General features: G+C 56.5%; 1 protein-coding gene across 1 annotated transcript in view; it reads right to left on the reverse strand.

The window, feature by feature from the left end:
• The window catches only part of LOC140398950 (rab GDP dissociation inhibitor alpha-like), an 82477-nt gene that overhangs the window by 48772 nt on the left and 20774 nt on the right, over positions 1–12931 (reverse strand). Inside the window, 3 exon segments of the mRNA XM_072487944.1 lie at positions 5522–5653; positions 9691–9889; positions 10495–10629. Coding sequence (XP_072344045.1) covers positions 5522–5653; positions 9691–9889; positions 10495–10629 — 466 coding nt within the window.

Raw genomic sequence — 12931 nt, forward strand, 5'->3', positions numbered from 1 at the left:
ACAGAGGGAGAGGCGGACAGAGAGACAGAGGGAGAGGCGGACACAGAGACAGAGGGAGAGGCGGACAGAGAGACAGAGGGAGAGGCGGACAGAGAGACAGAGGGAGAGGCGGACAGAGAGACAGAGGGAGAGGCGGACAGAGAGACAGAGGGAGAGGCGGACAGAGAGACAGAGGGAGAGGCGGACAGAGAGACAGAGGGAGAGGCGGACAGAGAGACAGAGGGAGAGGCGGACAGAGAGACAGAGGGAGAGGCGGACAGAGAGACAGAGGGAGAGGCGGACAGAGAGACAGAGGGAGAGGCGGACAGAGAGACAGAGGGAGAGGCGGACAGAGAGACAGAGGGAGAGGCGGACAGAGAGACAGAGGGAGAGGCGGACAGAGAGACAGAGGGAGAGGCGGACACAGAGACAGAGGGAGAGGCGGACACAGAGACAGAGGGAGAGGCGGACACAGAGACAGAGGGAGAGGCGGACACAGAGACAGAGGGAGAGGCGGACACAGAGACAGAGGGAGAGGCGGACACAGAGACAGAGGGAGATGGTGACACAGAGACAGAGGGAGAGGCGGACACAGAGACAGAGGGAGAGGCGGACACAGAGACAGAGGGTGAGGCGGACACAGAGACAGAGGGAGACGGTGACACAGAGACAGAGAGAGAGGGTGACACAGAGACAGAGGGAGAGGGAGACACAGAGACAGAGGGAGAGGCGGACACAGAGACAGAGGGAGAGGGTGACACAGAGACAGAGGGAGAGGCGGACACAGAGACAGAGGGAGAGGCGGACACAGAGACAGAGGGAGAGGCGGACACAGAGACAGAGGGAGAGGCGGACACAGAGACAGAGGGAGAGGCGGACACAGAGACAGAGGGAGAGGGAGACACAGAGACAGAGGGAGAGGGAGACACAGAGACAGAGGGAGAGGCGGACACAGAGACAGTGGGAGAGGCGGACACAGAGACAGTGGGAGAGGCGGACACAGAGAGAGGGAGAGGCGGACAGAGAGACAGAGGGAGAGGCGGACTAAGAGACAGAGGGAGAGGCGGACAGAGAGACAGAGGGAGAGGCGGACACAGAGACAGAGGGAGAGGCGGACACAGAGACAGAGGGAGAGGCGGACACAGAGACAGAGGGAGAGGCGGACACAGAGACAGTGGGAGAGGCGGACACAGAGACAGTGGGAGAGGCGGACACAGAGACAGTGGGAGAGGCGGACACAGAGAGAGGGAGAGGCGGACAGAGAGACAGTGGGAGAGGCGGACACAGAGACAGTGGGAGAGGCGGACACAGAGAGAGGGAGAGGCGGACAGAGAGACAGAGGGAGAGGCGGACACAGAGACAGAGGGAGAGGCGGACACAGAGACAGAGGGAGAGGGTGACACAGAGACAGAGGGAGAGGGTGACAGAGAGACAGAGGGAGAGGCGGACACAGAGACAGAGGGAGAGGCGGACAGAGAGACAGAGGGAGAGGCGGACAGAGAGACAGAGGGAGAGGCGGACACAGAGAGACAGAGGGAGAGGCGGACACAGAGAGACAGAGGGAGAGGCGGACACAGAGACAGAGGGAGAGGCGGACACAGAGAGAGAGGGAGAGGCGGACACAGAGAGAGAGGGAGAGGCGGACACAGAGAGAGAGGGAGAGGCGGACACAGAGACAGAGGGAGAGGCGGACACAGAGACAGAGGGAGAGGCGGACACAGAGACAGAGGGAGAGGCGGACACAGAGACAGAGCGAGAGGGAGACACAGAGACAGAGGGAGAGGCGGACACAGAGACAGAGGGAGAGGCGGACACAGAGACAGAGGGAGAGGGAGAGGCGGACACAGAGACAGAGGGAGAGGGAGAGGCGGACACAGAGACAGAGGGAGAGGGAGAGGCGGACACAGAGACAGAGGGAGACACAGAGACAGAGGGAGAGGCGGACACAGAGACAGAGGGAGAGGGTGACACAGACAGAGGGAGAGGCGGACACAGAGACAGAGGGAGAGGGTGACACAGAGACAGAGGGAGAGGCGGACAGAGAGACAGAGGGAGAGGGAGACACAGAGACAGAGGGAGAGGCGGACACAGAGACAGACGGAGAGGGAGACACAGAGACAGAGGGAGACACAGAGACAGAGAGAGAGGCGGACACAGAGACAGAGGAAGAGGGTGACACAGAGACAGAGGGAGAGGCGGACAGAGAGACAGAGGGAGAGGCGGACAGAGAGACAGAGGGAGAGGCGGACAGAGAGACAGAGGGAGAGGCGGACAGAGAGACAGAGGGAGAGGCGGACAGAGAGACAGAGGGAGAGGCGGACACAGAGACAGAGGGAGAGGCGGACACAGAGACAGGGGGAGAGGCGGACACAGAGACAGGGGGAGAGGCGGACACAGAGACAGGGGGAGAGGCGGACACAGAGACAGGGGGAGAGGCGGACACAGAGACAGGGGGAGAGGCGGACACAGAGACAGGGGGAGAGGCGGACACAGAGACAGGGGGAGAGGCGGACACAGAGACAGGGGGAGAGGCGGACACAGAGACAGGGGGAGAGGCGGACACAGAGACAGGGGGAGAGGCGGACACAGAGACAGAGGGAGAGGCGGACACAGAGACAGAGGGAGAGGCGGACACAGAGACAGAGGGAGAGGGGGACACAGAGACAGAGGGAGAGGGGGACACAGAGACAGAGGGAGAGGCGGACACAGAGACAGAGGGAGAGGCGGACACAGAGACAGAGGGAGAGGCGGACACAGAGACAGAGGGAGAGGCGGACACAGAGACAGAGGGAGAGGGTGACACAGAGACAGAGGGAGAGGGTGACACAGAGACAGAGGGAGAGGGTGACACAGAGACAGAGGGAGAGGCGGACACAGAGACAGAGGGAGAGGGTGACACAGAGACAGAGGGAGAGGGAGACACAGAGACAGAGGGAGAGGCGGACACAGAGACAGACGGAGAGGGAGACACAGAGACAGAGGGAGACACAGAGACAGAGAGAGAGGCGGACACAGAGACAGAGGGAGAGGGTGACACAGAGACAGAGGGAGAGGCGGACAGAGAGACAGAGGGAGAGGCGGACAGAGAGACAGAGGGAGAGGCGGACAGAGAGACAGAGGGAGAGGCGGACACAGAGACAGAGGGAGAGGCGGACACAGAGACAGAGGGAGAGGCGGACACAGAGACAGGGGGAGAGGCGGACACAGAGACAGGGGGAGAGGCGGACACAGAGACAGGGGGAGAGGCGGACAGAGACAGGGGGAGAGGCGGACACAGAGACAGGGGGAGAGGCGGACACAGAGACAGGGGGAGAGGCGGACACAGAGACAGGGGGAGAGGCGGACACAGAGACAGGGGGAGAGGCGGACACAGAGACAGGGGGAGAGGCGGACACAGAGACAGGGGGAGAGGCGGACACAGAGACAGGGGGAGAGGCGGACACAGAGACAGGGGGAGAGGCGGACACAGAGACAGGGGGAGAGGCGGACACAGAGACAGGGGGAGAGGCGGACACAGAGACAGGGGGAGAGGCGGACACAGAGACAGGGGGAGAGGCGGACACAGAAACAGGGGGAGAGGGTGACACAGAAACAGAGGGAGAGGCGGACACAGAGACAGAGGGAGAGGCGGACACAGAGACAGAGGGAGAGGCGGACACAGAGACAGAGGGAGAGGCGGACACAGAGACAGAGGGAGAGGCGGACACAGACAGAGGGAGAGGCGGACACAGAGACAGAGGGAGAGGGGGACACAGAGACAGAGGGAGAGGCGGACACAGAGACAGAGGGAGAGGCGGACACAGAGACAGAGGGAGAGGCGGACACAGAGACAGAGGGGAGAGGCGGACACAGAGACAGAGGGAGAGGGTGACACAGAGACAGAGGGAGAGGGTGACACAGAGACAGAGGGAGAGGGTGACACAGAGACAGAGGGAGAGGGTGACACAGACACAGAGACAGAGGGAGAGGGTGACACAGACACAGAGACAGAGGGAGAGGGTGACACAGACACAGAGACAGAGGGAGAGGGATACACAGAGACAGAGGGAGAGGCGGACACAGAGACAGAGGGAGAGGGTGACACAGAGACAGAGGGAGAGGGTGACACAGACACAGAGACAGAGGGAGAGGGTGACACAGACACAGAGACAGAGGGAGAGGGATACACAGAGACAGAGGGAGAGGCGGACACAGAGACAGAGGGAGAGGCGGACACAGAGACAGAGGGAGAGGCGGACACAGAGACAGAGGAAGAGGCGGACACAGAGACAGAGACAGAGGGAGAGGCGGATAGGTATCAGGGGGGAATTCCAGTGCTTACTGAGGCAGCTGAAGGCACGGCCTCCAATGGCGGAGTGATGGGAATCGGGGATGCTTGAGAACCGGAATTGGAGGAGGGCAGAAATCTCGGAGGATTGTAGGAGGTTACAGAGATAGGGTAGGTTCTGGGGCTGGAGGAGGTTACAGAGATAGGGAGGGTTGTAGGGGCTGGAGGAGGTTACAGAGATAGGGTAGGTTCTGGGGCTGGAGGAGGTTACAGAGATAGGGAGGGTTGTAGGGGCTGGAGGAGGTTACAGAGATAGGGAGGGTTGGAGGAGGTTACAGAGATAGGGAGGGTTGTAGGGGCTGGAGGAGGTTACAGAGATAGGGAGGGTTGTAGGGGCTGGAGGAGGTTACAGAGATAGGGAGGGTTGTCGGGCTGGAGGAGGTTACAGAGATAGGGAGGGTTGTAGGGGCAGCAGGAGGTGACAGAGATAGGGAGGGTTGGAGGAGGTTACAGAGATAGGGAGGGTTGTAGGGGCTGGAGGAGGTTACAGAGATAGGGAGGGTTATAGGGACTGGAGGAGGTTACAGAGATAGGGAGGTTGTTGGGGCTGGAGGAGGTTACCGAGATAGGGAGGTTGTTGGGGCTGGAGGAGGTTACAGAGATAGGGAGGGTTGTCGGGGCTGGAGGAGGGTACAGAGATAGGGAGGGTTGTCGGGGCTGGAGGAGGGTACAGAGATAGGGAGGGTTGTCGTGTCTGGAGGAGGTTACAGAGATAGGGAGGGTACAGAGATAGGGAGGGTTGTCGGGGCTGGAGGAGGGTACAGAGATAGGGAGGGTTGTCGGGGTTGGAGGAGGTTACAGAGATAGGGAGGGTTGTCGGGGCTGGAGGAGGGTACAGAGATAGGGAGGGTTGTCGGGGCTGGAGGAGGTTACAGGGATAGGGAGCGTTGTAGGGGCTGGAGGAGGTTACAGAGATAGGGAGGGTTGTCGGGGCTGGAGGAGGGTACAGAGATAGGGAGGGGCTGAAGAGGCCATGGAGGGATTTGAAAACCAGGATGAGGACGGATGCCTTGCCGGACTGGAGCCAGTGTGTGAACTGAGTTCCGTTGTGGATGGGCCTTGAGGACTGTGGAGTTTGGGATCATTGACATTGATGCTACATTTCTCCCCCCCCCCCCCCCCCCCCCCCCACCACCACCACCCCACCCCCCCCCCCCACCCCAAAACGACATCTCTTCCCGACATCCAAGCTTAGCAAGCCGCAGATTCCTTTACCTGGCAAAGCCTTGAGGGAGCTCCCCTAGTCCGTAGAGCGGGTACAAGTATGGGCTCTTCCCGTAGCGTGCTAGCGATTCGCTGTACAGCTTGATGCGACTGATGGTTTCCAGGCAGGGCTGGTCCAGATATCTGTCGGGCGCAGAGGAGGAATGGAGCTGTGAAAGGTCCAAAGCAAATGTGGTTCTGGCACGATTACAAGCGGAGGGGTTGAATTGTCTCCATTTGTGCCATGCTTACCTCCGGTCTCCACATTCCCCCCTCTCCAGCCTGTTGCACAGGAACAGGAGGACCCCCATTCAGCCCCTCTCGAGCCTGTTACACAGGAGCAGGAGGACCCCCATTCAGCCCATCCTGTTGAGCCTGTTACACGGGAACAGGAGGAGGCCCGTTCAGCCCCTCTCGAGCCTGTTACATAGGAACAGGAGGAAGCTTTTTAGCATCACCCCCCTACCCACTACATAGCAAAAGGGGGAGAGCAGGAAGAAGAATGGAACACCCGCCTCTTGGCCCATATATCCTTCCTGAGGCGCAGGGCCCAGAACTAGTTTCCTGTCCATACGATTAATCTCTCAGTGACCCTGTGCCCAGAACCAAACACAATAATACCCGCCTGAGCATAAGAAGATAAGAACTAGGAACAGGAGTAGGCCATCTTGCCCCTCGAGCCTGCTCCACCATTTAATGAGATCATGGCCCGAATCCCTTTATTCTTTAGAAAGGTATCTATCTTTTTCTTAAAAACGTTTAAAGAAGGAGCCTCAACTGCTTCACTGGGCAAGGAATTCCAGAGATTCACAACCCTTTGGGTGAAGAAGTTCCTCCTAAACTCGGTCCTAAATCTACTTCCCCTTATTTTGAGGCTATGCCCCCTAGTTCTGCTTTCCCCGGCCAGTGGAAACAACCTGCCCGCATCTATCCTATCTATTCCCTTCATAATTTTATATGTTTCAATAAGATCCCCCCCGCATCCTTCTAAATTCCAATGAGTACAGTCCCAGTCTACTCAACCTCTCGTCATAATCTAATCCCCTCAACTCTGGGATCAACCTAGTGAATCTCCTCTGCACTCCCTCCAGTGCCAATATGTCCTTTCTCAGGTAAGGAGACCAAAACTGAACACAATACTCCAGATGTGGCCTCACCAACACCTTATACAATTGCAGCATAACCTCACTAGTCTTGAACTCCATCCCTCTAGCAACGAAAGACAAAACTCGATTAGCCTTCTTAATCACCTGTTGCACCTGCACACCAACTTTTTGCGACTCGTGCACCAGCACACCCAGGTCCCTCTGCACAGCAGCATGTTTTAACATCTTACCGTTTAAATAATAATCCATTCTGCTGTTATTCCTCCCAAAATGGATAGTCTCACACTTGGCAACATTGAATTCCATCTGCCAGACCCTAGCCCATTCACCTAACCTATCCAAATCCTTCTGCAGACTTCCAGTATCCTCTGCACTTTTTGCTTTACCACTCATCTTAGTGTCGTCTGCAAACTTTGACACATTGCACTTGGTCCCCAACTTCAAATCATCTATGTAGATTGTGAACAGTTGTGGGCCCAACACTGATCCCTGAGGGACACCACTAGCTACTGATTGCCAACCAGAGAAACACCCATTTATCCCCACTCTCTGCTTTCTGTTAGTTAACCAATCCTCTACCCATGCTACCACTTTACCCTCAATGCCATGCATCTTTAGTTTATGCAGCAACCTTTTGTGTGGGACCTTGTCAAAAGCTTTCTGGAAATCCAGATATACCACATCCATTGGCTCCCCATTATCTACTGCACTGGTAACGTCCTCAAAAAATTCTACCAAATTAGTCAGACACGACCTACCCTTTATGAACCCAAGCTGCGTCTGCCCAATGGGACAATTTCCCTCCAGGTGCCCCGCTATTTCCTCCTTAATGATAGATTCCAGCATTTTCCCTACAACCGAAGTTAAGCTTACCGGCCTATAATTACCCGCTTTCTGCCGACCTCCTTTTTTAAACAGTGGTGTCACGTTTGCTACTTTCCAATCCTCTGGGACCACCCCAGAGTCTAGTGAATTTTGATAAATTATCACTAGTGCGTTTACAATTTCCCTAGCCATCTCTTTTAACACTCTGGGATGCATCCCATCAGGGCCAGGAGACTTGTCTACCTTTAGCCCCATTAGCTTGCCCAATACTGCCTCCTTAGTGATTACAATCATCTCGAGGTCCTCACCTATCATATCCTTATTTCCATCAGTCACTGGCATGTTATTTGTGTCCTCCACTGTGAAGACTGACCCAAAAAACCTGTTCAGCTCTTCAGCCATTTCCCCGTCTCCTTTTATTAAATCTCCCTTCTCACCTTCCAAAGGACCAATATTTACCTTAGCCACTCTTTTTTGTCTTATATATTTGTAGAAGCTTTTACTATCTGCTTTTATGTTCTGAGCCAGTTTACTTTCATAGTCTACCTTACTCTTCTTTATAGCTTTTTTAGTAGCTTTCTGTTGTCCCCTAAAGACTTCCCAGTCCTCTAGTCTCCCACTAATCTTTGCCACTTTGTATGTTTTTTCCTTCAATTTGATACTCTCCCTCACCTCCTTAGATATCCACAGTCGATTTTTCCCCTTTCTACCGTCTTTCTTTTTTGTCGGTATGAACCTTTTCTGAACAGTGTGAAAGATCGCTCGGAAGGTTCTCCACTGTTCCTCAACTGCTTCACCATGAAGTCTTTGCTCCCAGTCTACCTTAGCTAGTTCTTCTCTCATCCCATTGTAATTGCCTTTGTTTAAGCACAAAACACTAGTGTTTGATTTTACCTTGTCATCCTCCAACTGTATTTTAAATTCTACCATATTGTGGTCGCTCCTTCCAAGAGGATCCCGAACTATGAGATCATTAATCAATCCTGCCTCATTACACAGGACCAGATCTAGGACCGCTTGTTCTCTTGTAGGTTCCATTACATACTGTTCCAGGAAATTATCCCGGACACATTCTATAAACTCCTCCTCAAGGCTGCTTTTACCAACCTGGTTAAACCAATCGACATGCAGATTAAAATCTCCCATGATAACCGCTGTACCATTTCTACATGCATCCGTTATTTCTTTGCTTATTGCCTGCCCTACCATCCTGTTACTATTTGGTGGCCTATAGACTACTCCTATCAGTGACCTTTTCGCCTTACTATTCCTGATTTCCACCCAAATTGATTCAACCTTGTCCTCCATAGCACCAATATCATCCCTTACTATTGCCCGGATGCCATCCTTAAACAACAAAGCTACACCACCGCCCTTACCGTCCATTATATCCTTTCGTATAGTTTGGTACCCTTGGATATTTAACTCCCGGTCGTGACCATCTTTTAACCATGTTTTAGTAATGGCCACTAAATCATAGTCATTCACGATGATTTGCGCCATCAACTCATTCACCTTATTCCGTATCCTCCGAGCATTCAGGTAAAGTACACTTATGCTGTTTTTTATGTCTTTGTTATGAATCCTAACACCTTGATCAGTAACTTTTGGCAAATTATTTTTCCTCTTACCCTTTCTCCTAATTTTCCTTGTCTTTGAACCCATATCTCTACATAATAACCTGTCACGTAACCTGCTGCCTTGATCTTCATTAACCATTATACTGTCCATAGCTTTACACTTCCCTTCCCCCCAACTTGCTAGTTTAAAGTCCTTGTGACCAACCTATTTATCCTATTCGCTAGAACACTGGTCCCAGAATGGCTCAGGTGAAGACCGTCCCAACGGTACAGGTCCCTCCCAGTACTGATGCCAATGCCCCATGAAATGGAATCTCTCTTTCCCGCACCACTCCTTTAGCCACGTGTTAACTTCCCTAATTTTCTCAACCCTATGCCAATTGGCACGTGGCTCGGGTAGTAATCCAGAGATTCTAACCCTGGAGGACCTGCTCTTTAATTTAGTCCCGAGTGTTTGATAATCCCCAGACAGGTCCTCTTTCCTAGTCTTACCAATTAGTCTCTCAGTGACCCTGGGCCCAGAACTGAACGCAGTTACTCCAGGCAGAGGTCTGAGCAGAGTTCTATTGAACTGCAACGTATCTTTAGTTCCGCTTTGCCAAGGACATGTTGGAGCACTCTGATTGGCCCCTTCGTGGACGTGTTACAGCGCAGCGAACAGAAAACCTACTCGTCAGTTCTGTAGAGGGCCAAGGCGTGGCCTGTGAAGTCGATCACATCCTGGCCCAGGTCAAAGTTCTTGTAGACCATCCTCATCGTCGTGGTGACGGGATCCACACCCTGGAAGGTCTTGGGGTCGTTCTCGTCGAAGCTGGCCACAAAGACGAGGAATTTTCGGAAACGCCGTTTCTCGAACATTCCCATCAGGTCTGAGGATAGGACGGAAAAATAATGTTCGATATTCAGAGAGAGAATCCGAGTCCCAAGGCCGGCGCAGTGGTTAGCACTGCTGCCTCACGCAGTGTGCCCCCAGCGTCAGCCTGGACCCCCCCCCCCCAGCACGGTGTGCCCCCAGCGCCAGCCTGCCCCCCTCACCATGGTTTCCCCCAGCGCCAGCCTGTTCCCCCCCCAGCGCCAGCCTGCCCCCCTCACCATGGTTTCCCCCAGCGCCAGCCTGCCTCCCGTGCCAGCCTGGACCCCCCAGCGCGGTGTGCCCCCAGCGCCAGCCTGTTCCCCCCCCCCAGCGCCAGCCTGCCCCCCTCACCATGGTTTCCCCCAGTGCCAGCCTGCCCCCCCGCGCGGTGTGCCCCCAGCGCCAGCCTGCCCCCCCCGTGTGGTGTGCCCCCAGCGCCAGCCTGCCACCCCCGCGCGGTGTGCCCCCAGCGCCAGCCTGCCTCCCCCCCCCCCCCCCCCCCGGTGCGGTGTGCCCTCCCGCTTGCACACAGGAGATGAAACAATCCCGAGAGTAACGCCGCGATGGGGCTGACGTGACCCATACGACTGCCGCACGCGAGCGAACATTCGACACACTCACTTGACCCCAAGGCCTCGGTCTCCGTGGAGGGAACTTTGTAAATCTTTCCGCCTTTGTAAACAAAACTCCCCTCCACGACTTTGAAGTCCAGGTACCGGGTCACCTCGGTGTACAGCAACATCTTCACCAGCTGACCTACAGAGAGAAACCCACCGATCAGGTCACGTCTTCATGCAGTGTCTTCCCCACCCCCACACTCGCGCCAATCGCAACGCTGCCCCATCCGCCAATCGCAACGCTGCCCCATCCGCCAATCGCAACGCTGCCCCATCCGCCAATCGCAACGCTGCCCCATCCGCCAATCGCAACGCTGCCCCATCCGCCAATCGCAACGCTGCCCCATCCGCCAATCGCAACGCTGCCCCATCCGCCAATCGCAACGCTGCCCCATCCGCCAATCGCAACGCTGCCCCATCCGCCAATCGCAACGCTGCCCCATCCGCCAATCGCAACGCTGCCCCATCCGCCAATCGCAACGCTGCCCCATCCGCCAATCGCAACGCTGCCCCATCCGCCAATCGCAACGCTGCCCCATCCGCCAATCGCAACGCTGCCCCATCCGCCAATCGCAACGCTGCCCCATCCGCCAATCGCAACGCTGCCCCATCCGCCAATCGCAACGCTGCCCCATCCGCCAATCGCAACGCTGCCCCATCCGCCAATCGCAACGCTGCCCCATCCGCCAATCGCAACGCTGCCCCATCCGCCAATCGCAACGCTGCCCCATCCGCCAATCGCAACGCTGCCCCATCCGCCAATCGCAACGCTGCCCCATCCGCCAATCGCAACGCTGCCCCATCCGCCAATCGCAACGCTGCCCCATCCGCCAATCGCAACGCTGCCCCATCCGCCAATCGCAACGCTGCCCCATCCGCCAATCGCAACGCTGCCCCATCCGCCAATCGCAACGCTGCCCCATCCGCCAATCGCAACGCTGCCCCATCCGCCAATCGCAACGCTGCCCCATCCGCCAATCGCAACGCTGCCCCATCCGCCAATCGCAACGCTGCCCCATCCGCCAATCGCAACGCTGCCCCATCCGCCAATCGCAACGCTGCCCCATCCGCCAATCGCAACGCTGCCCCATCCGCCAATCGCAACGCTGCCCCATCCGCCAATCGCAACGCTGCCCCATCCGCCAATCGCAACGCTGCCCCATCCGCCAATCGCAACGCTGCCCCATCCGCCAATCGCAACGCAGCCACTCGGCAAGGCTCCTTCGACAGCCCCGCCCAAACCCGCCGCCTCTACCCCCTAGGAGGACGAGGGCAGCAGACGCCACGGTGAACACCCTCTGCCCTGTACGTCCTGCCCTCCAAGACTCCCCCTACACGCACCATCCCGACTTGGAAATATGTCAGTCATTCCTTCACTGTCACTGGGTCAGAATCCTGGAACTCCCTGCCTAACAGCACGGTGGGTGTACCTACACCACACGGAGACTGCAGTGATTCAAGATGGCGGCTCACGCACCACCCTCGAGGGGCAATTAGGGATGGGGAATAAATGGGTGGTCCTGGCCAGTGAGACCTCCACTCCCGTGAACAAATAGAACAATAGACCCAGATTAACTGATTTACTGACAAGACCATAAGACGTATGACCAGAGGTCGGCCGTTCGGCCCATCGAGTCTGCTCCCCCATCCAATGAGATCTTGGCTGATCTGATGTGAGAATCCTCCACTCCACTCTCCCGCCTTATCCCCGTAACCCTCGACCCCCTCACTGATTAAAAATCTGTCTCTCTCGGCCTTGAACACACTTAAAGGCCCAGCCTCTACAGCTCTCTCAGCTGCAACACCCCGACAGTGCGGTGCCCCCCCCCCCCCTCGGTCAGCGCGAAATCCGCGACAGTGCGGCGCTCCCTCAGCACTGACCCTCCGACAGTGCGGCGCTCCCTCAGCACTGACCCTCCGACAGTGCGGCGCTCCCTCAGCACTGACCCTCCGACAGTGCGGCGCTCCCTCAGCACTGACCCTCCGACAGTGCGGCGCTCCCTCAGCACTGACCCTCCGACAGTGCGGCGCTCCCTCAGCACTGATCCTCCGACAGTGCGGCGCTCCCTCAGCACTGACCCTCCGACAGTGCGGAGCTCCCTCAGCACTGACCCTCTGACAGTGCGGTGCCCCCTCAGCACTGACCCTCCGACAGTGCGGCGCTCCCTCAGCACTGACCCTCCGACAGTGCGGCGCTCCCTCAGCACTGACCCTCCGACAGTGCGGCACTCCCTCAGCACTGACCCTCCGACAGTGCGGCGCTCCTTCAGCACTGACCCTCCGACAATGTGGCACTCCCTCTGGGCCGATCCGTCATCTTTTAGTAGTGGAACTTATAAAATGTTAAATGACGAGGAGATTAAATACAAAACTCGGGTTTGCATTCCCAGGAATTGAGAAGATTCGGGGGGTGATTTGATGGATGTTTTTGACATATTCGG

This window comes from Scyliorhinus torazame, chromosome 22 (assembly GCF_047496885.1).
Source record: "Scyliorhinus torazame isolate Kashiwa2021f chromosome 22, sScyTor2.1, whole genome shotgun sequence".
In the NCBI taxonomy this organism is placed as follows: domain Eukaryota; kingdom Metazoa; phylum Chordata; class Chondrichthyes; order Carcharhiniformes; family Scyliorhinidae; genus Scyliorhinus; species Scyliorhinus torazame.